At 37.4% G+C, this 25,027-nt stretch overlaps 1 protein-coding gene across 4 annotated transcripts in view; it reads right to left on the bottom strand.

Annotated features, from left to right (window-relative positions):
* The window catches only part of MTMR2 (myotubularin related protein 2), a 113,378-nt gene that overhangs the window by 43,999 nt on the left and 44,352 nt on the right, over positions 1-25,027 (bottom strand). For 3 of the 4 annotated variants that reach the window (XM_035009337.1, XM_035009339.1, XM_035009338.1), the window contains one exon: positions 1,413-1,488. In XM_035009337.1, coding sequence (XP_034865228.1) covers positions 1,413-1,488 — 76 coding nt within the window. The other variant, XM_035009340.1, reaches the window with a different exon arrangement.

Below are 25,027 nucleotides of genomic sequence, written 5' to 3'. Positions count from 1 at the left end.
ACTAAAAATCAAATGTCTTCTCTAGAGGAATTAACATATTCTAGGTTATTCTAGCCTTACACTTTACGTTCAATGTCATTTTTGCATATAATCAAGTCTAGATAGATAATTTTGAATCAGAATATTTAATATATTAGGTATTCCTCTAAATTTTCCAATACTGATACTGCCTAGTGGTACCAAAAGAGCTTAGATTTACTAACCCTCTCAAATTTTCATTGAGTTCACAGGGGAAGAAGCCATAATATTTTCTGTGAGGTAGACTAAAATGACCTTGAAAATACATATCTGTAAGGATATAAAATATATACAAACAAATGTAATAAACGAGAGCATGCAATCTGTACAGAAAGAGAGGCACAAAAACATATGCTAAGTAATACAGTGAAGGGGAAGTCCACTCAGCTGTGGGATCAGAAAAGGTTCAAGGAACAGAGGCATGTGAGTTGTGCCCCCATGGCAGGTATCCATTAGATGGGCAGAGATGATGAGATGGCGCTCAATGCACAGGAAGAACCGAATCCAAGATACAGGAGTGCAGGAGTAAAGGACCTACCTGGACAAAGGTCAGTATACAGTCTGGCTCTCTCTACTTCATACTGTATCATACTCTCTTCACTCCTCAATTTCCCTCCCCAGTTCCTCTTCTACCACATGTTGTAAATTGACAATAAAATGAAAAGTGGTGTTTCTTTGGCTAAGAAACCATTTACTTTATTCTCCTAATACATTACTTTATTCCTCAAAAGCTATGGTATTTTGTAGATTACCACACAGATTTAATAAAGTAAAAGCATGAAGACAAAAAAAAAAAAAAATCTTAAATGCTTGCTGCCAGTCCATACAATAAGTTAATGCTTAGTTCTTTAGGCTGCAAAAGAAAAGCACCTACATGCAAACAGCTTGCTTTGCAATGGAGATGAAATATCTGTATCCGAAAATTGACACGAATTTATTCAAAGTAGAAAAAATAAAGGAAACAGAAAGAAAGAATGTGTTTTAAGAAAAATTACTCGTTACAAAGTGACAATCCAATGTTTCATCTAGGCAAACCAGTATCTTACTGCAGTCATTCAAAATAATGAAATACTCTCTTGAAAATTCATCAACAGTTTAAAAAAAAAAAAAAGCCCCCTACTTTCAATGAATATAAAGCAAACCAGAGAAGCAGCAGCATATAATTCAATTTGCATGTTTCCCTATAGTCCAAATACAAACATAACCAGCAGGTGTAGTGGATCTAGGCATAGAGGACACACCATGTCGGGAAGGGTGGCAGTAATGAGTGCTGCCAGACAGGAGGTGTCTGTGAACCTGCAGACAGTGAACCTGTTCCCTATACATTGAGAGTACTAAATAGTCTGTGCACTCAGAAAGGAGAAGGAAATTCAACAAAAAATACCATTACAGACCCATGTCTTTAATATTTTCTCCTGGAAGCAAGGGTGGTTCTTCCATTTCTGCTAATTTGTTAGATTCCCTCAGGACCTGGATTGGAAAGGGGAGGAGGGAGCAAGAAAAGAAACATGTTTTATTCAAAGGCTACTTTTTCACTCCAACTGCAATTGAGCATGCTTGCTTTTATTTAAAGTTATAACATTATATCACACATACTACTTTAAATCAAACTGTAGAAACTGTGGTGTTGGCATGTATAACATGTAAAGTTGCTGTTTTTCTACCCAGCATTTACGAGTGCCTACTTCGTGTAAGGTACCGTACAAAACACTTTGACATGTTTTCTCAGTGAATCCCACAACAGCCCTGTAAAGGGTAGGTGTTATTATCCTCATTTCCTAAATGAAGAAAAGCAGGTCAGAAGTGACAATTAACTTGTTCAAGATCACACAGCTAACAAGTCAGAATCTACGTATGAATTATAGTTTAGTGGACTGCAAAGCCCATGTTCTTTCCATTAAGCCATGCCCAGGGGTCTTAGTGCATTTAAACCAGGGTAAAATCAAGCTCTTATGTACATTTAATGTTTAGAGAATTTGCAAATGATGGTGATAAGGTATCTTGTTGAAAAAGAGATATTAGGGGCGCCTGGGTGGCTCAGATGGTTAAGCGTCTGCCTTCAGCTCAGGTCATGATCCCAGGGTCCTGGGATAGAGCCACGCATCAGGCTCCCTGCTCAGCGGGGAGCCTGCTTCTCCCTCTCCTTCTGCCTCTCCCCCTGCTAATGCTCTCTCTCTCTATCTGTGTGCCTCGAATGAATAAAAAAAAAAAAAAGCCGTAAGAAAAAAATAAAAAAAAAACTGCATCTTAAAAAAAAAAAGAAAAAGAGATATTAAATAGATTAAAATCATGATCAACAACTGTTACTGAATAGTTACCTTACAAAGGACGCTACACTGGATTCCAAGAATGTATAGATACAGAAACATGGCTGTATAATGGATTTACAACCCAAACAACACACACACACACACACACACACACGCTGTCATATGCTAAATATAAATACGTCCCCCTAGCTACCATGAGCCTCCCCACCTCTGCCCCTTTCACTACCAAACAATAATCTTCATTGTCTCCGATTTTTTTTTTAGCTCCCATTAATTCCTCAACATTCTGCGATCTGGCTTTGCCACCAAACCCAATCATTCTAGGGAACCCACTTTTCTTCCCAATCACCTCCTCATTATTAAAGATAATGAACATTTCTCAGTCTTTATTTTTATCTCTTAACGACATTTGACACTGCCTATACTTGCCTGCTTCTTGAAAGCATACTGTCCTGTTAAACTCTTCCTTCTCTGACCATTCTTTTTCAATGACCTTTAATTCCCTCTCCTGAACCTTCCCCATTCCCCAGAGGTTTGTCCATATCTCACTTTACTCACTTCCTGATATCTCATACCTTATCTATGACTTCACCTAACTTCAATCTATGCTGCCCCCAGCCAAGAGTTTTCTCGGACTCTAGTTTCCATTCATCCCACTACTAATGTTCCTCCCCAACCAGATGTCCCCCAGACACCTTAAACTCAATAGATCTCAAATTAACCTGTGTTCCACACTTAGCAAAGGACACCAGCATCTATTTGGTTGTCTAAGCCAGTTTGGGGGGAGGGCAGAGCAGTGATGTCTGTGCAGACTCAGGCCTTCTGCTTCAACCTTGACTCATTTCATTAGACTGAGAACCAATACCGCTAGAAAAAAGATGCTCAGTTTTTTAAGTAGCTTTTGACTTATTTCCTTCAGTCCAAAAAGTAGACTTAGAGTCTTCAAAAGAAGGTAAAAAGGAAGAAAAAAACTACTGCTGCTTTAAAGGTCACCTTCTGCAGGCCCTCAAACTCGGTTAGAGGTCTCTTCTGCGTGAGCTCCTATCCTAGCACTTACCACACCACTCTGCTTATCTGTTTTCTTGCTACCAGACTCTGAGAGAAGAGGTATCATAGCTTATACACTCCAGAATACCGAACAGAAATATAACACAAGCCATATATGTAATTTTTAATTTTCTAGTAGTCACATTAAATAAATAAATAATATTGTCATTTCAACATGCAGTATTTTTAAAGTATTAATGAGATATTTTATACTCTTTTATTCATACTAAGCCTTTGCAACCCAGAGTGTATTTTCTACTTACAGCATATTTCAATCTAGACCAGCCACATTTCAAGTGCTCAACAGACATATTTCTAGTGGTGCCCATATTGGGCAGTACTAGTCTAATGAATCTAATTCTTTTTTTTTTCTTAAAGATTTTATTTATTTATTTGACAGAGAGAGAGAACACAAGCAGGGGGAGAGGCAGAGGGAGAAGCAGACTCCCCACTGAGCAGGGAGCCTGATGCAGGGCTCGATCCCAGGACCCTGGGATCATGACCTGAGCTGAAGGCAGACGCTTAACCTAATGAGCCACCCAGACACCCCGAATCTAATTCTTCTTGATAATTAAGTCATTCTTTAAGTTAGGTGCTTAGGGAGGATTAGACAAAATGGTTAGACATTATTGCCATAGCCCAATGTTCACCTATAGCCAATAAACTAAGAACTACAAAGAACAAATTAATTCTGTTCAATAAACTTGCAATCTAAACAAATTATATCATACTTTTGAAAGTTTAAGTATTTGCTTCATAAAGTAACCTTAACGCAATACCTAAAGATCTAAAACATACACACACATATAATTTTTTATATTCTGCACTCTAAAACTCATTCATATTTTTGAATGGCATCTAGTTGCCAGTTCACGATACAACCTTTTATGAAGTCATAGAAGAAAGAGAGCAGAAGGAGGGAGGGAGAGAGGGAGGAAGGATGAGCCTATAAAGATGCAGAAAAACAGGATATAAACTTACAATATGCAAATATATAGACCTTTCCTGGGTTCAAATCCTGACTGTGCCACATGCTAAGTGCTCTTGGGTAGAGTGCTCAACTTCTTTATGCCTCTATAAAATGGTAATAATCATACTACCCCACAAAAGTGTTAAATGAGTTAATACATTTAAAGCATTTATACCAGTGTTGTCACATAATATATACTTAATAAGTGTTTCCTATCGATCACAATAATAAAAAGTCAGACTAACAACTGATGACTAGAATCTGGTAAAAATTTCTACTAATTATGAAAACAACAGAATTAGATTGAAAGATACAAATAACATAGTACACAAAGAACAAAAATCAAACATGCTACACGTGTGAAAGATCATCAAAAATGCTTTATCCTGAGACGCCTGAGTGGCTCAGTCAGTTAGGCATCTGTCTTCGGCTCAGGTCATGATCCCGGGGTCCTGGGACTGAGTCCCACATCGGGATCCCTGCTCAGCGCAGTCTGCTTCTTTCTCTGCCCCTCCCCCTGCTCATGCACACACTCTCTCTCCCAAATAAATAAAATCTTTAAAAAATAAATAAAATAAAATGTTTTATCCTTTGCCTATCATCTACTACCTGACTTGGAAATACAAAGATTATGTCCCTTACAAAGCCACAGGAGTTCCTACACTGCACAGGTATACATCCTTATAGCTGCTACATTGTTGTTCCCCAGGACTTACTGTCTTTCTATATCCCTACACTCAGAAGAAAACTACAAAGCCCAGAAAATGTGTGTTGTATATAGGAACAGAGAGGAAGGCAGTTCTGGCACAAACACATGATAGTACAGGAGGCGTAATCTTCGCAAGTAAAGCTTTATAAAGTGAAAAAAAAGGAGACTCAAGCAAGTCGTGCACATTGAGAGCCATACATTCTCTTATACTTGCTCTGACCAGAATGTCGGAGAGCAAGGCAATGAGGAGAAGCCAGTCAAGATCCCGTATCTGCCCAGAAAAGCTGCACCAGATGGCAGACTTTTAACAGTAGACATACACTAGAGGATATACATAAACAACTCACTTTAGAACTGAAGGTATAAAAAGGAACTCAAAAGAGTGAATAGAGCAGGGCAAAGGGCAATCCAGATCCTTTGTTGGCAAACGCTGATTATGAACAAATCTATCCTCATATAGAAGAGAAAAAACAGGGCCTACAAAAAAAAAGATTATTTGACAAGGAAGAGGAGGTATCAGCCTGAGGCTCAACAAAAAAGCAGTCTTCTGAAAAGAATTCTCTATAGGCATTAGTAGAAACATTTATAAGCTATTTGGTATACCCAAAAGGAAATCAACCATATTCCCTAAGAAATAAAAACATAAAGTCATAAGGAGACACACAGTGAGACTAAGAAAAATGGGTAAGATAAAGAATGATTGCAAAAATTAAAAATGTAGCAACAAAATTTGTATTGGAAATAAAGAACTGAATTGATTATTCAGAAAACAGCATTTATGTTGAGGGCAAACATGAAAACTGCTCTAAGAATTTGTAGGAAAAAACAGATAAAAACCATGAAGGAAGATGATAAAAAACCAATAAAAGACTTCTATTTCCCAAAAGAAAAAAAATCGAAACAGAATAGGAGCAATAATCCAATATACAACTGAGAACATGCTTTTGAAATGAATAAAGATTTTCTAACTTTGATCAAAATAGTTTGCCACGTTCCACATAAAAATGAACAGGGATGCATGGGTGGCTCAGTCGGTTAAGCGTCTGCCTTCGACTCAGGTCATGATCTTGGGGTCCTGGGATCGAGTCCCACATAGGGCCCTTTGCTCAGTGGGGAGACTGCTTCTCCCTCTGCCTGCCGGCCACCCCTCCCCGCCCCCCGTTCATGCTCAAGCACACTCGCTCGCTCTCTCTCTCTCTCTGACAAATAAATAAATAAATAAATCTTAAAAAAAAAATCCGTGAACAGAGGAGCACCTGGGTGGCTTAGTGTGTTAAGCGTCCAACTCTTGATTTCAGCTCAGGTTATGACCTCAGGATTGTGAGATGGAGCCCCACATCAGGCTAAGGATGGAGCCCCGCATCAGGCTAAGTATGGAGCCTGTTTAAGATTCTTTCTCTCCCTCTTCCTCTGCCTCTCCCCCCACTAAAAAAAATCAGTGAACACAGATATATCTAGGTGAATTGCAGCAAATTTTTTTAACTGACAGAATTAAAAGACAACCCATCAGAATATAGGCCAAAAGAGAGAGGTCTGGGGGAAGTTGTGTACAAAAACAAGATCAGGCCAGCTTCAATCTATCTGTAAAAGTATATTCTAGAAAACAGTAACAAAATGTTACCAAATCTTTGAAAGAAAATGCTGTGACCTCTCTGACATGTTTGATGGCAACAGGTATTCTCAGATATGCTAAGTCACCAAAAACATAACCCACAAGTCCTGCTTTTAAAAAAGAAAAAAAAAATTATCTGAGGCAATAATTAAGCCGAAAAGGGGAAATCAAAATTAAAACTTCTATATGAGAAATTTGTGATGTATAGCAAAGACTTAAGTTTTACATCTTCACTACCCTCCTCTCCCCCTAAAAATCCATTTACTGCCACTATACTAAACTCTCTGAATCTTAGTTTCATCATTCATATTATCAAGATCTATCTTACAGGTTTGTGAATATGAAATGAGATAGCTGCATCATAAAGGACTTTGCAAGGTGCTATTAAAATGTAAAACATACTTATTATTCACTTAGTAGCATCAAGGTAAGTTTTTACTGTCTCTTTCCACAATGGCCTAATCACATGGTGTTTTGTTCCTCTGCTCTAAAATAGACAGGAATTAATATTTGAGACCGCATGTCATAAATCTCTCTCACCCCTGAAAATTTAGCTACAAAATAATAGGCATCTTACTATTTCAAGGAAAGCAGCAAGAAGAGTGATGTCAACATCATGGCACTCTAAGATGGCCCTCATTTTTATTGCCCCTTCACATCTAAAATTTGGCACCTATCCATGAACCAAAGTGCCTCCACGGTAGCTCTGGAATCAAGGGACCCAGGAGGAGCCTCATCCACTCGTGCAGCAGGTAACAGGCAGACAGAACCAGGTACGGGCTATGGAAACAGCAGGAGCCGGTGAACGGCCTCCAAACCTTCTTGGCTGGAATACCTAGAAAACACTAACTTGGGCAGATCCCCATGGATGAGAAAGCCTTTACAGAAGTTCAGGTTTCTAAAGGAGAAGTTCCAGCACGCCACTGGAAGGAAGAAAAAAAAAAAAAGTCTGGACACATGAGAGTGGGTAAGAGGAGCTTTGCCAGCATCACCCTTCCCCACGAGGTTCCACAGCTCAGAGAGAAAGCAGGTTGGCAATCCCTCCCATGGGGGAAAGGGGAAAGCAGTGAGTCAGTGCCCAGCTAAAGAAATCCATCTCTCTTCCACAGCACCCAAAGTAGTAAAACAAGAGCTCCACGACAGGGGGAAAGGAGGAGTTCAGGAAAGAGACAGACAAGAATTTCAGAGGGCATGAAAGGGTACTCCATTCTGTACTCCAATAGGAAGCCCACCCATGAGTCACTGGGAAAACCTCACCCAAAGATGCCCTCCTCTTGAGCCACAGGAACCCTCAACATCCCAAGTACCAAACCCACACCCTCCTCACTCTGCAGTGAGTACAAAGGAACCCCCATCACCAGGCTCTTGGCAGATTTTTCAGCAGTAATCTAGCCAGGAGAGAATGAAATGATATATTCAAAGTAATGAAAGGAAAAAAACTGCCAGCCATGAATATCTTATCCAGGTATCCTTCAGAAGGATAGGATTGAAGGAGAGGACTGAAGAAACAACACTTCCCCAGAAAAACAAATGCTGAAGGAGTTCGTCTCCACTAGGTCTGCCTTGCAAAAAATGCTGAAAGGAGTTCTTCGAACTGAAATGAAAAAAATACCAATAGAAACATAAAAACATATGAAAATATACATCTCACTGGTAAAGGTAACTATATCGTCAGATTCAGAAAACTGATTCTGTAATAGGATAGTATGTTAAACAGTTAACTATTTTATAAAGGTTAAAAGAAAAGAATATTAAAAATAACTGTAGCCAGTACAATTTCATGAATACACAATATAAAAAAGAGGTAAAGTGTGGCATCAAAAACATAAAAGGTTCAATGCAATCTCTATCAAAATCCCAATGACATTTTTCACAGAAATAGAACAAAAAAATCCTAAAATTTACATGGAACCACAAAAGATCCCAAATAGCCAAAGCGATCTTGAAAAAGAACAAAACTAGAGGGATAACACTTCTTGATTTCACACTATATTACAAAGCCATAGTGATCAAAACAGTATGGTACTGGCATAAAAACAGACATGAAGATCAGTGGAACAGAATACAGAGCACCAGAAATAAACCCACATATATATATGGCCAATTAATTACAACAAAGTTGCAAAGAATATACCATGGGGAAAGGATAGTCTCATCATCTCATACATGATGCTGGGAAAACTGGACAGCTATGTGCAAAAGAGTGAAACTGGGCCCCTATCTTATAACGTACACAAAAATCAACTCAAAATAGATTAAAGATTTGAACATACTCCTAGATGAAAACACAGAGGGTTGAGGCGCCTGGGTGGCTCAGTTGGTTAAGCGACTGCCTTCGGCTCAGGTCATGATCCTGGAGTCCCTGGATCGAGTCCCTGGATGGAGTCCCGCATCAGGCTCCCTGCTCGGCAGGGAGCCTGCTTCTGCCTCTGACCCTCCCCCCTCTTATGTGCTCTCTCTCTTTCTCTCTGTCTCAAATAAATAAATAAAATCTTTAAAAAAAAAAAAAAAAGAAAGAAAACACAGAGGGTAAGCTCCTTGGCATCAGTCTTGGCAAAAGTTTTTTGAATTTGACACCAAAAGCAAAGGCAAAAAGCAAAAAAAAAAACAAACAAATACTTCTGCATAGTAAAGGAAACCAGCAACAAAATGAAAAGGCAACCTACTTGAATGGGAGAAAACATTTGCAAACATGATACGGGGTTAATATCTAAAATATATAAAGAACTCCTACAACTCAATAATGTATTTGGAAATTTTTATAATAAAATATTAGGTGGGTTGGGGGGGGAGGTGGAGTAAGGACTTTAAACTTGACCAGTCATGCAAAGGAAAATCATGGGAGGCCTCTGATAGAGGTAAATGACACAGTTAAGGAGGTATACAAAACTAAATATGATAAAGGTGAAATTATAATAATCTAAGAGAGAAATACCAAAATCCTGGATTACTCTGTGGTAGTAGAAATAAAAAGGAATATTTGATACTTGTTGGAAGAAGTGATCAGATTTGACCCTAAGCTTATGAAACAAATACAAGCAATTATTTGAGTAACACTTGATAATTTTTACTTCAGAAGAACTGCATTTCAGATACTTCAGTAATAAAGAAGAAATACAGATTCAACAAAACAAGAGGAGAACTCAAAAACACCAGGGTCTACCTTCCTAAAATGGGGTCTGAAGAATGAGGACAGCAAACCCAGATTGATTCATTAGGTCTTTCTGCATTAACAAAAAATATCTTTAGTGTAGAAAAAGTCATAGGACTCTCAGATATGAGAGGAGGAGAGAAGTTCCCTGGAATACATAAAACCTGATACAGATACATGAGATCCCTGCCTGCCTCAGGAACTCTGCCTGCATCAGTGGATAAGATGATATAAGGTCTGCTCTTTGATAGCATTTAATACAATATTTAATCCTTTTCTTATTATTAAGAAAAATCTATTCATCATATTAAAATCTTACTGGTGGAAAAAAGTCATCCATACAGACTGAAATTTATAATTCTTTTATTCCTAAAACATAATTCAGTTTTGCTCTCTCCCCAATGAAAATGTTCCCCATTTTCTTCCACGCCCTCTTGATCAAACTATTTTCAAACTGCTCAGTAACTTTCCATGTGACTTTAAGCTACCTCCCTTTCTCTCCCTCTCTGTCCCTTTCTCTCCAATCAGGAAATTACTATAAAGGAAATTCAGAAACCTTGTCTATAATGATGATCTGGATGTGAGCAAGTTTATGGGTCAGTTTTCACATGGAATGCCAGATGACAGAAAAACAGGAAAGAATATTTTGTAAATCTGCAAAACACTGCATTATAATCACCTGAAAGGGAAAAATGAGTCTGTAGAAGTTACAAACTACCCTCCACAGTTTCTTTATATACTAAAACTGTGAAGGAAAAAAATTAAATCTCATTCTTCATTAGGTAATTCTAGTAAAAAAAAAAATTGTTAACATCAATTTTATTTTTTTATACAACTTGACTGACAAAACACAAAGTAGGCAAATGAACCATACAAACAAAAATCTGAACAGGGTAGAGCCACAAACTGGCATCTGGGATAAATCTTATTGGTTATATATTTGAAAGTACAGGTTTGAGCACAGGGAAGCCCTTTTTTATTGTAACACTGCCAAGGACAACTTGGTTTTCACTTGAAACCACAACTACCAAAGGCTGGATAACATTATATCACCATCAATGATTCAACAACAAAAAAGAGTAAGTAAAGAGGAACAGTCTGGAAAGCATCACTTCATGCTAGGAGTTAAACTGTGCCTTCCTCCCCCGAATAAAGATAGGTTCAAGTCCTGAATGACAGTATCTGGGAATGTGATCTAATTTGGAAATAGGGTCACTGCAGATGTAATTACCTAAGATGAGGATATACTGGAGTCAGATGGCCCCTAACCTGATATAACTGCTGTCCTTATAAGAAGAGGACCCCATGAAGACACAGAGATAAAGGTGGGTTTTTCCATAATTCTCAGTGGACACCAGCTAGGTGTCCTACAATTAAATTATTACACTAACACCCACAAGTTGCAAAGACTCCACGTGCTAAGGTCTCTCGGTCCACACAACTGACCCCCACTTCAAGCACCGATCTCAAGTCCTAGACTGTCACCTGTACATCTGACCAACCATCCATAAGTCAGGTCCCCATGACTCCCCTTCCCAAGTTCAGTAATTTGCTAGAATGGCTCACAAAACTCTGGGCCACACGTTATCCACATTTACCTGTTTATTATAAAGGATACAACGCAGAAACCGCCAGCTGGAAGAGCCTGGAGGGCAAGGTACAAGGTAAGAGGGTGTATGGAATTTCCATGCCCTCTCTGGGCAGGCACATCACCCTCCCAGTACCTACAAGGATTCACTAGTCCAGAAGCTCTCCAAACCTTTCAGTTAGGATGTTTCCATGGAGGCTTCATTACTCAGACATGAGTGATTCAATCATTGGCCATTAATGATTAAATCAAACTCTAGCTCCTCCCCCTTTCCCAGGGAAGGGAGTGGGGCTGAAAGTTCCAAACCTCTAGTCACAAGGGCGGTTCCCCTGACAACCAGGCCCCCATCCTTAGAGGTTTTCCAAACATCACCTCATTAACATAAACTCAGGTATAGTTGAAAGGTGTGTGTTGTAACAAAAGATGTTTCTTTCACTTTTATCACTCTGAACTGTTTCAGGAGCCAGAAACCAAAGCCAAATACTATATCAAAAGATCCTCCTATGGCTTAGATCCTCCTATGGATCCTCTTACCACTTAGTAAATGACAAAGGTTTTAGGAGCCCTGTCCAGGAGCTGAGGATGGAGACCAAAATACGAGCATCTTATTATATCACACTACGACACTGCAAAGTGTGAGAGGATAAATCCGTGTGTCCGGCGCCACTCAGTTTGCGGCACTCTGTTACAGAAGCCCGCACAGTGAGCACACCCAAGATCAAGAAAAACTTTCAAATCTGCATCTTGAATAATTTTAAATGCAAGCTGTTCTTAACTGTGAAAACTTGAAGTATTTCAGACAATGAATGGATAAACTGTGGTACATCTATACAAAGGAAGATGATTCAGCAATACAAAGAAATGAGTTTTCAAGACAAAAAAAGAAACGGAGGAAACTTAAAGGCATGCCATTAAGTGAGAGAAGCCAATCCGGCTAGGTGTTAGATGATTCCAACTATACTGTATTCTGGAAAAGGCAAATCGTTGTAGACAGTAAACAGATGAGTGGTTGTCAGGGGTTCAGTGAAAGGGGTGGGGGGAGACAAACAGGCGGAGCACAGAGGATTTTCAGGGCAGTGAAAATACTAGGCATGATATAGTAAGGGTGGAAACATGTCATTATACATTTGTCAAAACCCACAAAATGTACCACACAAAGAGTGAACCCTTATGTAAACTACGGGTTTTAATTAATAATAATGTGTAAGTATTGGTTCATCAATTATAACAACTGCACCACTAATACAAGATGTAAATAGGAGAAACTGTGGGAGTGGGGGCGGGGGAACATAGGGCTGCAGACTTTTTATTTTCTAATAACTGAGAACATTAAAATAACCACAATAATGACTACTATCTATGAGCAACATCATTTTATAACAGAAAGATCTTATTTAAAACCAAAAAGTTAGGGGCGCCTGGGTGGCTCAGTCGTTAAGCATCTGCCCTTGGCTCAGGTCGTGATCCCAGGGTCCTGGGATGGAGCCCCGACTTGGGCTTCCTGCTCCGCGGGAAGCCTGCTTCTCCCTCTCCCGCTCTCCCTGCTTGTGTTCCCTCTCTCGCTGTCTCTCTGTCAAATAAATAAACAAAATCTTAAAAAAAAAAAAAAGTTAGGAGGATGTACTCTTGTGATACACAACAGTCCTTCTTTGATAAAAAGATGCCTCATAAGAGAACATCTGTCAAAATGAAATAGAAGTAGCTAGGTAGACAGATGAAATATTCTCTTAATTAATTTCATTTCACCCCACACCAAGGAAAATAAAATCATGAACTGACCTAGCTAATGCACTGCTTTTATAAGATCAGTATTCACCTAGTGCTTATGATATCCCTGAAAGAGAAGTAGTAGTAGTGCTATTCCCATTTATAAATGGGGTAACTGACCCTTAGAGAAGTCCAGCAACTTTTCCAAGGTGACATAGACCTTGCAACCGCAGCTACACTTGATCTTTACTACACTGATCTTATTATGTGTGATTATGCTCATGACATGATAGCATCCTAGTGCAACTGTATAGCAAGCAACTGGCATGAGGGGTGGGAGGCTGAGAAAGAGATCAGGACCAGAGGTTAAGAGGTGGAAGTCATCCATAAAGAAACGATAGCTGAAGACACGAGGTGGGGGGGAGAAAGAGCGTAAGGAAGAAAGAAGCGAGTCAGGGAGTGAGCAAGGGCTGAAGGACACATTAGGGTCATCTCTTCTGGCTGAGGAGAAAGGAAGAGCTAAGTGTACAAAGGAGGGGCAGTCAGAAAAGAAGCGAACCAAAAATTGTAATCAGGTTTAAAATTGGGGGCCATCATCTTTGACTCCTCTCTCCCCCTAATCTACAACATTCACGCAGCTTTAACACATTACATCCACATATATATGTTTTCAAATCTGTCCTTTACTTTGCATTATTTCATTACCCTAGTACATGTCTTTTACCAATTTTTACTTGGAATTGTTCAAAGAGCCTCCAAACATGTCTCCTTGTTTCCACTATACCTGCCTCCAAGTAATTCTACCTGTTTGTGTATCCACAGTTTCTTTTACTCCTCCCCACAATTCCCAACAAATGGTAACTTATACACACTGTTCAATTCTTGATTTTTTTTAACTGTCTTGAATATATTTTCATATCCACATGTGGAGATCCACCTCTTCTTTCCAAAGACTGCATGGTACTCAATTATAAACATATAATCACCCCCCAAAAAACATTTCTATTGTTTCCAGACTTTTGTCATTACAAATTTTAGCATCAACCTGTCAAGTTTTAACCATATTATTTACAGAATAAGCAAGAATTAAAATCTGAACACTATTGAGCATTTCTATCCCTCCCTTAAGTATATATACTTAAGTATATTAGTATACTTAAAATACTTTATTTTCATAATAGGAAGCTATTGATTCTTACATATCAAACTTGGCTTTTAGTATGCTTTGTAATTTTTGTATTGAAAGTTGGACATGACATACTAGGTAAAACGAACTGAAATAAGCAGGCCTTTAGCAATGTGGTGGCGACGTGTGGAGGTGGGAAGGGAAGTGTTCCATAGTCCTATGACTAAGTCCTATAGTCCTCAGTCTTTGAAGGAGTTTGTGGCCCTGGGCCATAATACTCACAAGTGCTTCTTAGTCTCCACCCCCAAGGTGGGACAGGATGGCTAGAGGTTATTCGAATTTGTATTTCTACTTCTCTTCCCCCAGGTAGAAGACTAGAGGCTAGAATTGGGTATTTCCCTTCTCCCAGGTCGGGTAGGCTCTGACAAAACCAGGTAGGATAGGCTAGTAAAATAGTTTCTCTTGAGGGTAGGCCTTACCAAAAAGAACAGAATGTTTTGGACATATTTCAAACTGGCTATTTTTCCCCTCCCTCTGCCAGAAAGCAAGAGATTTTTCTCACTGTTCTGTGTGGAAACCTGGTAGGGTTTTTGTCAGTAAAACTCACAAAAGTATGAAGATCTCCTAGATGTAGGGTGTCCTGGAGTTATTAACTCTGACTTGTCCACACTGAGCCTCCAGCAATTCATCAATTACAGTTCCTGTTTTGAAACCCCATACTGGTTCCTGAGAAGGTTTCTGCTTGTGGGTTTCTGCTCTACCTGTCTGTCCAATTTGGAGGGCAGCAATCTGCCCTGTGACCTCCGTTCTCTGACGAATCTAAGAAGAGTTGTTGACTTTCAACTTGTTCTGCTTTTTACTTGTTACAACAGAGTGATGATTTCCAACCTCCTTTTTATAACTAGTCATCTAATTAAAGTCTTTTGTTTCTAATAATATTCATTTGATTTTCTTGATTTCCAGGTAAAAATATGCTTATTTTGCCTCTTCAATAATATGCCTACCATGTATTTCTCTTATCTAATTGCATCGGATAGTACTTATACACAATGCTAATTAACGTAGGCATGATAGTAGGTAACCGTATCTTGTTCTTTAATGCGAATACTTGTTTTAATACTGTACTATTAAGTAAGATGCTTACATAAATATTTACCTATTCCTTTCTAATTAAAAAGTTCTAAAAATCTGAAAGAGATGTTGAATTTTGTCAAGTATCTTTCGTTATGTGCCTTCTCTGTATATATAAAGATGATTATATGGAATCATGTGTGGGTTGTAACAGAAATTATATCAGCATCACTTTCATTATGCTCAGTCTTGAAGTCTGAAACACTTCTTGTCTTCTCCAGAATTAGCATCATATTAATTAGTATTCCACCTAATTAAATAACCTTTAGGCACATATACTATTCCTTACCTCCTTACTATCAACTGAATACAGTCAATATTATTCCTGTTGCTTTCATATTTATCATTTTTTCATACTTTCTGATTTTTAAATAATCTCTATGATTCTATTGTACTTATTTGGCTCTTTTTACTAATTTTAACACATTAGGAGTTTTTATTCTTTTAAGCCTCGTGGGGGTTTGTAATATCTTCAAATCACATCAGATTAATTACAAACCTAAGAGAATGGTAGGCAAGACATTACTTGTTAGAGCCTACCCAACTGCTGCCATCATAAGCTTGTGGTGAGCAGAGCTGAGGAGGTTTTACTCTGATACCCAGCCTTGTAACTGTAAAAGTAGAAATTTTTAAGGAAGAGTTTCTACATACTACATACTAAGTAGTAAAAGTGTTGGTGATTCTTTTTCCTTAAGCCTATTTCTATTTCTCACAAATTTTTATTTTATTATATTACTTTCATTAAAAAAAAACTAGTGTTGTTATAAAAGATAAAATCTTACAAAAGAGAGATGATGGTAACTTTGGAGAGAAAAATTTCAGTTAAATGGAAACCATGAGAGTTTGGAGTGAAATCATTTCCCTATTAAGGATAGAAATGAGACAACTGTGAACATTTTCAAGTGGATTTTGGTGGCTTTTTGAAGACAGAAATGAATTAGTGACTACCTTCTGTCTCTCTTCCAAATTTTCCTCATATAATTTCTTCAAAGTTTTTTTTCAACATTTAACTCTGATTATTATCCATTTATCTTCTATCAGGAAAAAAAGATCATAACGGACTGGAATCACTGGATGGGGCTGAGTCTATTATTAACATACTGACCATGATCTGTTTCACTGAAGAGCAGAAGGGAGTACATTCCAGATGTGTGAGCCATCATGAATGGAAGTGGGAATGAGCACATGACATCTAAGGAACTATAAAAAGAATCCCAGTTTATAGAGGTGGGGTTATGTTTTGGAAAAGATGGACATACGGTGTGATAGTTTTGATGGGACCAAACATGGAGAAGCTTGAACACAAGGCTTAGAAGTCTACACTTTCTGTAAGAAACAGGGATCCCCTGGAAGAGTTTTTTTAAAAGACTTATTTTTTTATTTATTCCAGAGAGAGAGAGAGAAAGTGGGGTGAGGGGCAAAGGGAGATAAGGAGACTCCCCGCTGAGCGGGAGCCCAACACAGGGCTCAATCCCAGGACCCTGAGATCATGATCTGAGCCAAAACCAAGAGTTAGACACTTAACCAACTGAGCCACCCAGGCTGCCCCCCTCCCTGGAGAATTTTTAAATAGGGGTATCACATTATGAAAGTGACTTCAGAGGAAGAAGCCTTATGATGGTGCACTAGCTAGATCAGAGAATGGCAAACCTACCAGACAAAAGACCTAGCGGACTATTAAGAATGAAAAGACCCATGGGGTGCCTGAGTGGCTCAGTTGGTTAGGCATCTGCCTTCAGTTCAGGTCATAACCCCAGGGTCCTGCTCAGCGGGGAGTCTGCTTCTCCCTCTGCCTCTGCCACTCCCCCTGCTTGTGCTGTCAAAATAAATAAATAAAATCTTTTTTAAAAAAAAGAATGAAAGGATCATGAGCATCAACAACTTCATATTTCTCATTCTCTTCTACTGATTCAGTCAACAAATTTTTCCTGAGTACCTTCCACATTCTAGATACTGAGCTCTAAGGATACAACAGGGAATAAGGCAAATATATCTGCCCTCAAGGGGCTTACAGCAAGTCTTTTTTTTTTTTTTTTACCCAATGAATTTTTCTTTAAATTCTTATTTTTAATAAATGCCCTCCAAATATTTTCTCATAAGTATTTTTAAATGTAGCACCGCCTTACCTGTAATATAAACTTTAGAATGTTCTGCTTTAGAATGTTTTAGAATGTTCTGTCCTCTTTGCTCCCATAGTATGCCTTCTTCATAGTATCTATCATGCAATAATCACTGATTTCCTTACCTCCTTTCCCACTACATGACTCTAAGCTTCATGATTGCGGAAACCATGTCTTAATGGACACTGTTTCCTCAGGACACCCAGGAAATTTTAAGAGAGTGCAGTGAGTTAATGAATAAATACACAGATTTTATTTGGAACTATGAATAAAACACAGAATTTCCTTCTTCCATTTCCCAGATACAGCTAACAAGTGGTTTCAAGAGTCACTTGATGAGGCGCGCTCCTCAAACTTTTCCACCAACTAAACAAAGCAAATGAGAGGACAAATGTCTCCAGTGCTGCAACTGGCCACAAGTATGAAATAGCTTTTAAGTCACATTCATTCAGGTACTGTTCTATGCAGTAGGGATATAACTAAGGGTAGAGCTTAAGATTAGAGAGGTCAGATGAACAGTAATTAATAAGCAAGAAAAGGTCCTTACTTACCAAAACTTAATTTTTTTATAAATAAAACTTCCTAAATTTATTTTTTATTTAATGATAATCTTTTATGGTTAATATTTTTAGGTCTCATTTAAGAATTCCTTCCTGATGAAAGTAATAAAGATATTATCACATATTTTCTTCTAAAATTTTAATATTCTGATTTTCAATTTTAGGTTTTTAATCTAATGAATTCATTGTCTGTGTATGTGTGAATTAGGAACTCAACTTTTTTTTTTTATTTCAATATGGCAACCCCAGCATGATTTCCAAATAGTTCATTCTTTCCCCACTGATTTGTTATACCATCTCTGTCATATACAGAGTCCCTACAAATATCAGTCATTCTTGAACTCTGTCAGGTGTCTCCTTGATCTATTCTGTTCTATTTACTTTAGCTTTATAAACTAATTAAGTGAATCCCTCCTCTTCATTTTTCCTCCTAAATAATCTTGACATTTTACCTTTCCACATAAATTTTAGGATCAACTTGCCAAGTTCTGTAAGACAAACTTTTGAATTTGGTTTGAAATTATATTGAACTAACAAATAGATACTGAAAATATTTGACATCTCCAGGCGATTGCATCTACTCATCTATTTATTTAAAGTTCTTTAATAAAGTTTATAACTTTCTCCATAAAGTTCTTACACATCTTTTATTAGATGTATCCCTGAGTAATGTACTTTTGTTGCTCTTATGACTGGAAATCTTTTTAAAATCACACTGTCCAAACATTTTTGTTAAGGAACAGAAGCATGATTTATCTTTTTCACAGTTATCTTGTATCCAGCAACAGTGTTGGTAGTTTGCATATAGATTTTTCTTAAATTGTCCATATAGACAATCATCTGTAAATAAAAAAAGCTTTCTTTCTTCCTTTTATTTCTTACATTATTTATTCTTTTCTTATTTACTGACTAGGAATTCTAGCATCATGTTTCTAAGTTTAAAGACTATGCTTCTAACATTTCCCCACTAAGTATAAGACTTTATTGTGGAGTTTTGAGAGATATCCTTTACCTGGCTAAAGTTGTTCTTTTCAATTTGTAGACTCTCAAGAGTTTATGTCAGTGTGAGCAGTAGTGGTGTTAACTTCTGTTAGTAAGTGCTAACTTCAATCATTTTTCCTCTGGCTATTGAAATGACTATGTGTAATAGATACTGTTCACTGTCTATTTAATATCTGCTCAATGAGTCTTAACTCATTCTGACTAGATTTGCCTATTTTCAGAACATGTCAACATTCATGCACTCTAGATAAGAAATAATCCAATTATCTCTGACCTTTGTTTCATAAAGAAAATATGAATAATATAACATAAAAAGATAAGCAAATTTACTTGATGTAAGCCTACTAAATATTATAAGATAGGGGCAGATGGCTAAAAACAAAACCCAAAATATTACAATTTTTATCTCATATACATAATATATACTTATATATACATAAATTATATATAAGTCATATAACATATATATTCTAAGATCAAACAGGCCTTCTAAAATAGAGATAAAAGACAAAGTACAATTCTATTTTAATATTTGATTTTGAATTACAGACCAACATTGGTATAAATGCCTTACTGCAGACATCTACAAAGGAAATGTTGCATAGCCCAACTTTTATCTTTTAGTCACCACCATTTAAGGAACTTACTTTAATTAAAACCCAATGCTATACTAAGTACACTTTATAAACAGAGCAATGCATCTGAATTTTTAAATCCTGCATTTCATAGAAATTATTTCAGTTAGCAAATAAACCAACCAGACACCAGTTTCCTAGGTTCTTAATTCCACTAAGTGTCAAACTTTAAAAATATGTTCTTGGAACTGGAGGGTGTTATGCTGAGCGAAATGAGTCAATCAGAGAAAGACATGTATCATATGACCTCACTGATATGAGGAATTCTTAATCTCAGGAAACAAACTGAGGGTTGCTGGAGTGGTGGGGGGTGGGAGGGATGGGGTGGCTGGGTGATAGACATTGGGGAGGGTATGTGCTATGGTGAGCGCTGTGAATTGTGCAAGACTGCTGAATCACAGATCTGTAGACCTCTGAAACAAATAATACATTATATGTTAAAAAAAAAAAAAAAGAAGAAGAAGATAGCAGGAGGGGAAGAATGAAGGGGGGTAAATCGGAGGGGGAGACAAACCATGAGAGACGATGGACTCTGAAAAACAAACTGAGGGTTCTAGACGGGAGGGGCGTGGGAGGATGGGTTAGCCTGGTGATGGGCATTGAGGAGGGCACGCTCTGCATGGAGCACTGGGTGTTGTACACAAACAATGAATCATGGAACACTACATCAAAAACTAATGATGTAATGTACGGTGATTAACATAACAATAAAAAGATTTTTTAAAAGTCTACCATAACAGGAAAAAAAAAAATTCTTATTAAAGAAAGCCTAATTTTAAAAACTGCAGATTTATAAAAAAAAATGCATTTGCATTAAAATTTTTATATGAAAGAGGGGTGGAGAAAAAAATGGGGGAGGGGAAAATTTTGTATGAAAGGATTTTTTTTTGAAACTTTTTTATTGAAATTAAATAAGTTCCACTGCCAAGTGAAGAGGAAATGAAGCAACCAGAAACACTCTACAATTATTCACTAAGGAAGCACAACTGAATTTACCAAGGCTGAATTTGTGCTCAATTTTTCAGAAACGTATGTATTGGATTTTACCTGTATATGACTCTTTCCACAACAAGCAATGCTGAAAAGGTGAAAAATACAAAGAGAATTCCACTTGAATAAATACAAGTTTCAGATAACTAGCATAGTTCCATACCCCCTCTAATTTTCCATTCTTTTTCTGATGCAGAAGCAACAAATCTTGTTTCAATAAGAAATCCTCAACAGAAGCTTTCACATTCAGCTGTTAATCAACTTTTCAGGAAAGTGTCACTGCATAATACCTATAACAGAAAACTTCTATAATTTGATTTAAGATTCTCAGTGAAATTGGATTAGCTTTTCAGCGCATGGTGTTTTTTATACTTCTATTTAAAAGCTGTTACTAAAGGAGCTTTAAAAAGGTTAAGGCTCAGGGCAGGGATAAACAGTTGAGGCTATGTGGAGAACTCAAAGTCTAGAGGTTAACCAACTTCAAATCATCTGTGAATGATGATTTTCACAACTACCATACCAAGCCCCTCATCTCATGCATAGAGCCAAACCACGATCAGGCAGAAAACAACACATAGCTGTCTGCAGTTAGGTCCACCTATAATTAACTAGCACACTTCTATTTTATGGCCACTAAAGGTATACATACTAAAAGCAAAATATCCATCAACTAACAAAATTGAGGAGAGGGACAATCAGATCTTTACTACAAAAAGCCTCTTTTTCTGATTATTTAGAAAAGCAATTTTCATTTATTAAGGAAGTAATACTGAAAACTGCTATTGCTACCTCAAAAAATGTATTAACGATATTCTTTGTCCCTTAAGAAAAGCTCACTACACATTTGAAAACTGCAGCAAAGTCACAGCAGGCTAGTCTCTCGGGGTAATGTGCTGTACAAGAATATGACCAACCTGAGCCCAAGTAAGGGCAACACCTAGCTGTGTGCCTTAAAACACAGAACTTAATTAATCTCTTCTGAATACCAGGTTTCTCACTGGTCCCATGGAGTAACAGTATCTGTCTCACAGGACTGTTGTGAAAGTTAAACAAGATGAGGCATGTATCAATGTTTATCAGTACCAAATTAGATTTTTTTTCAAGTATTAGAAGCACATTCTTCTTCCCACCCCACCTCTGAAAAGAGCACATATATGCAATTAGGCTGCATTTTTTAAAGGATACTAACCTTTAATGTAATGTTAATCATTCGTCTCCCTTCCACAATTGAAAAAAAGACTAGTAATCAAAGATAACTTTTTTTTTTTTAATCAAAGATAACTTTAAAAATGAGGGAACAGGGTAACAGGCAGCCTACACACTACTAAGGAAAGTACAGTTGACCTTTGTTGCCCAAAACCATCTTCTCCTTAGTTTAACATTTAACAACTGTCTCTTCATTCTTCTCATAAAGATTCTGAGGGACCCTCTAAATTGTGAAAGATGCTAAATTCATAAGGCACTAATAGAATTCCTACAGTCATGGAGCTGATGTAGAACTTCAAAAGATTCCCTTGGTATCCTATAGTGCTAAGAAAGTTAATAATTCGGTACATTTTTGTATCTAATGTTAAATCTGAAGGGACAACATGCATAAAATAATACTCCAGACAAACGTGCATATATGATCACCCTACCCATGATATTACTTCCAAATAAAATGCATGCAAATGACCTTATGCTTCAGAAGGAAAATAACTTTGTTCCTTTTTGGGAAGGAAGGAAGGAAGGAAGGAAGGAAGGGAGGGAGGGAGGGTGGGCGGGCGGGCGGGCGGGCGGGCAGAAGGGAGGAAGGGAGGGAGGGAGGCAGGGAGGGAGGACACCTAGTGCCCAGATATTGGTTTCTAATACCATTCTCCAATAAAAGAAACTGGGCTCCTTGAGAAATGGATGACTATTTTAAGACTGAGGCAGGAAATATCAAGATGAGCCTGGAGTATCCTGTAGTGCTTACTTTAGGTAAAGTAGTAACACAGAGCTCAGAACAAAACAAAAAAAACACAATGATGGGAAAACATCAAAGGGACAGAAGATCTGACTGAAATAACTCTCAATTTGGAGTTGGGACAATTTGAGCAACAAAGTAGTACTGAATTAAAATCCAAAATATACAGTAGATATCTACAAGTAAATACTGATATAAATAAATAGCTGCATAAAGCAATAATTGAGAGAAAAGAGACAAATCTCCATACAGAAGAATTACGAAAAATGTATGTAGATGTCCCACTCTCAACAAGGTGGGCTTAAATGTGGGCTGTGCATAGCCACTTCCTTCCAGAGAGTATAGTATAAAAAGGAGGGGGTAAAAAACAGTATTTTGCAGTGAAAAACCCTAATACTACGTCCACCAAGTGATTAAGGTTAACATCAAAAGTGATAAATCATGCTGATAGTATATACCCTTGACATGATGTGATGAAGATGGCCCTTTACCTCTGTGGTCTTCTTCCCCCAAAAGACATAATGCCGGTCTATGGGTAAAATATCAGACATTCTATAAAACATCTGACGAGTGCTCTTTAAAATTGTCAGGATCATCAAAAACAAAGAGTCAAAAAGCCTGTCACAGCCAAGAGACACCTAAGGAGACATGACTGCTAAATGTAATGGGATATCCTGGATGGGATCCTAGAACAAAAACAAGGAGATCAGGTAAAAACTAAGGATATTTGAAAAAAGTGTGGGCTTTTGTTAATTATAATGTATCAACATGGGTTCATTATTTTTGAGAGATGTACCATACAAATGTAAGACATTAATAATAGAGGAAACTGGAGGTCAAGTATATAGGAACTCCCTACCATCTTTGCAATTTTTCCGTAAATCCAAAAAGTGTTCTAAATTTTTAAAAATATCTAATAAGAAATAAATTACAATGTTTAATATACAAGTTAACATTATGACCCTCATTTTGTCCCAATATAAGTCGGTCACTCTTATTTCTATGTAAGGTGTCGAGGAAATGAAGTAGACCTGCCTTCAAAAAAGCTGAGAGCAGAGGCCACCTTTCAGTATCCTGCGATGTACTGCAATTCACATGTGTGCCTAGTTAAATAGTTTAACTAAATTAACCCTCACAAGAACACACAAATGGTTTATTTTGAACCATTTATTTATACTTTATTTCAGGCAAGAAACAGCAGGTTGAATATTAATAATGCAGGCATAGCAAGGAGCAAAAGTGACATTTCTCCCATTCCCAGTATGAGTTCTTCATCAATCACAACATAAAGTTAAAAATAAATTATGTGGGCACCTGGGTGGCTCAGTCAGCTGGGCATTCAACTCTTGGTTCTGGCTCACGTCATGATCTCAGGGTTGAGGTATTGAGCCCCACATTAAGCTCCATGCTCAACACGGAGTCTGCTTGTCCCTCTCCCTCTGCTCCTCCCCTTGTGCTTGCTCACTTGCTCTCTCTCTCTCAAATAAATAAATAAAATCTTAAAAAAAAAAAATGATGTTTTTAACTAATATAATCTGCCTAGAAGTAGGCCAAAAAAATTCACAGGCCTTCGGTGGATTTTTATTAACATAATGAATAAACAAAAGTTTGATACATATATAAAAGATATGTTTTTAAATAGCAACAAATTAAGGAGAGGGAACAATGGGTTTATATCCATTATTATTAATGATGAACCCTGCCCTTAATGTATGTTATGCATCAAGATAACAGCTAAAGACATTATGAAGCCTTCATAATTAGCACAACATATATCCAGATTATAAAGATAAATCTTTATTATTTTTAGTGATGTTTAAAGTCAGGTTATACCCAAACTATTATTTTATGACAATTCACAACACATAAGGACAAAAAAGCAGAAGCCTTTACAGATATTTGTAATCTGTATTCTTATATTTGTTGGATTCTGTTTTGAAAATGAAACACAAGAAAAAGATACATTCTCAGTATATGCTCAACAGCAAATGACTTCATGAATATAAACAATGTTCTCATTAAAATTGTGAAAGTATAACCACTGGGAAAGCAGCCACTTTGTCAGGATAAAAAGACTCTAAGGTTTAAGGGTTAGCACTGCACATGAAATTCATTTTCTCCATCATTCAAAGATAAGCAGCTCTAGAAAGGCAGATGAATCCAAAAACATACAAAGTGCTACAGGATATCACTGGTGCGGTTAATTTCATAGCAACAAGACCTTGAACAAATACAAGAATATTTAAACTATAATGAGATGTGTAGCAACTATAGTACAATATTTAAGTGACTTAGCTCCAGAACTGGACTACGTGAGCTAGATTAGCTAGAGAATTTATTAGTGATGAGACTTTGGACATGTTATTAATCTCTATGAGTTATTATTATCCCTAGAATGGTGATGAAAATAGTCTCTACTTCGTAGAACTGGAAAAAGTATTACAAG

The sequence above is a fragment of the Mirounga leonina genome, unplaced genomic scaffold (genome assembly GCF_011800145.1).
Source record: "Mirounga leonina isolate KUSES-001 unplaced genomic scaffold, KU_Mleo_1.0 Mir_153, whole genome shotgun sequence".
Classification (NCBI taxonomy): Eukaryota; Metazoa; Chordata; class Mammalia; order Carnivora; family Phocidae; genus Mirounga; species Mirounga leonina.
This window is presented reverse-complemented; position numbering and strand designations above follow the sequence as displayed.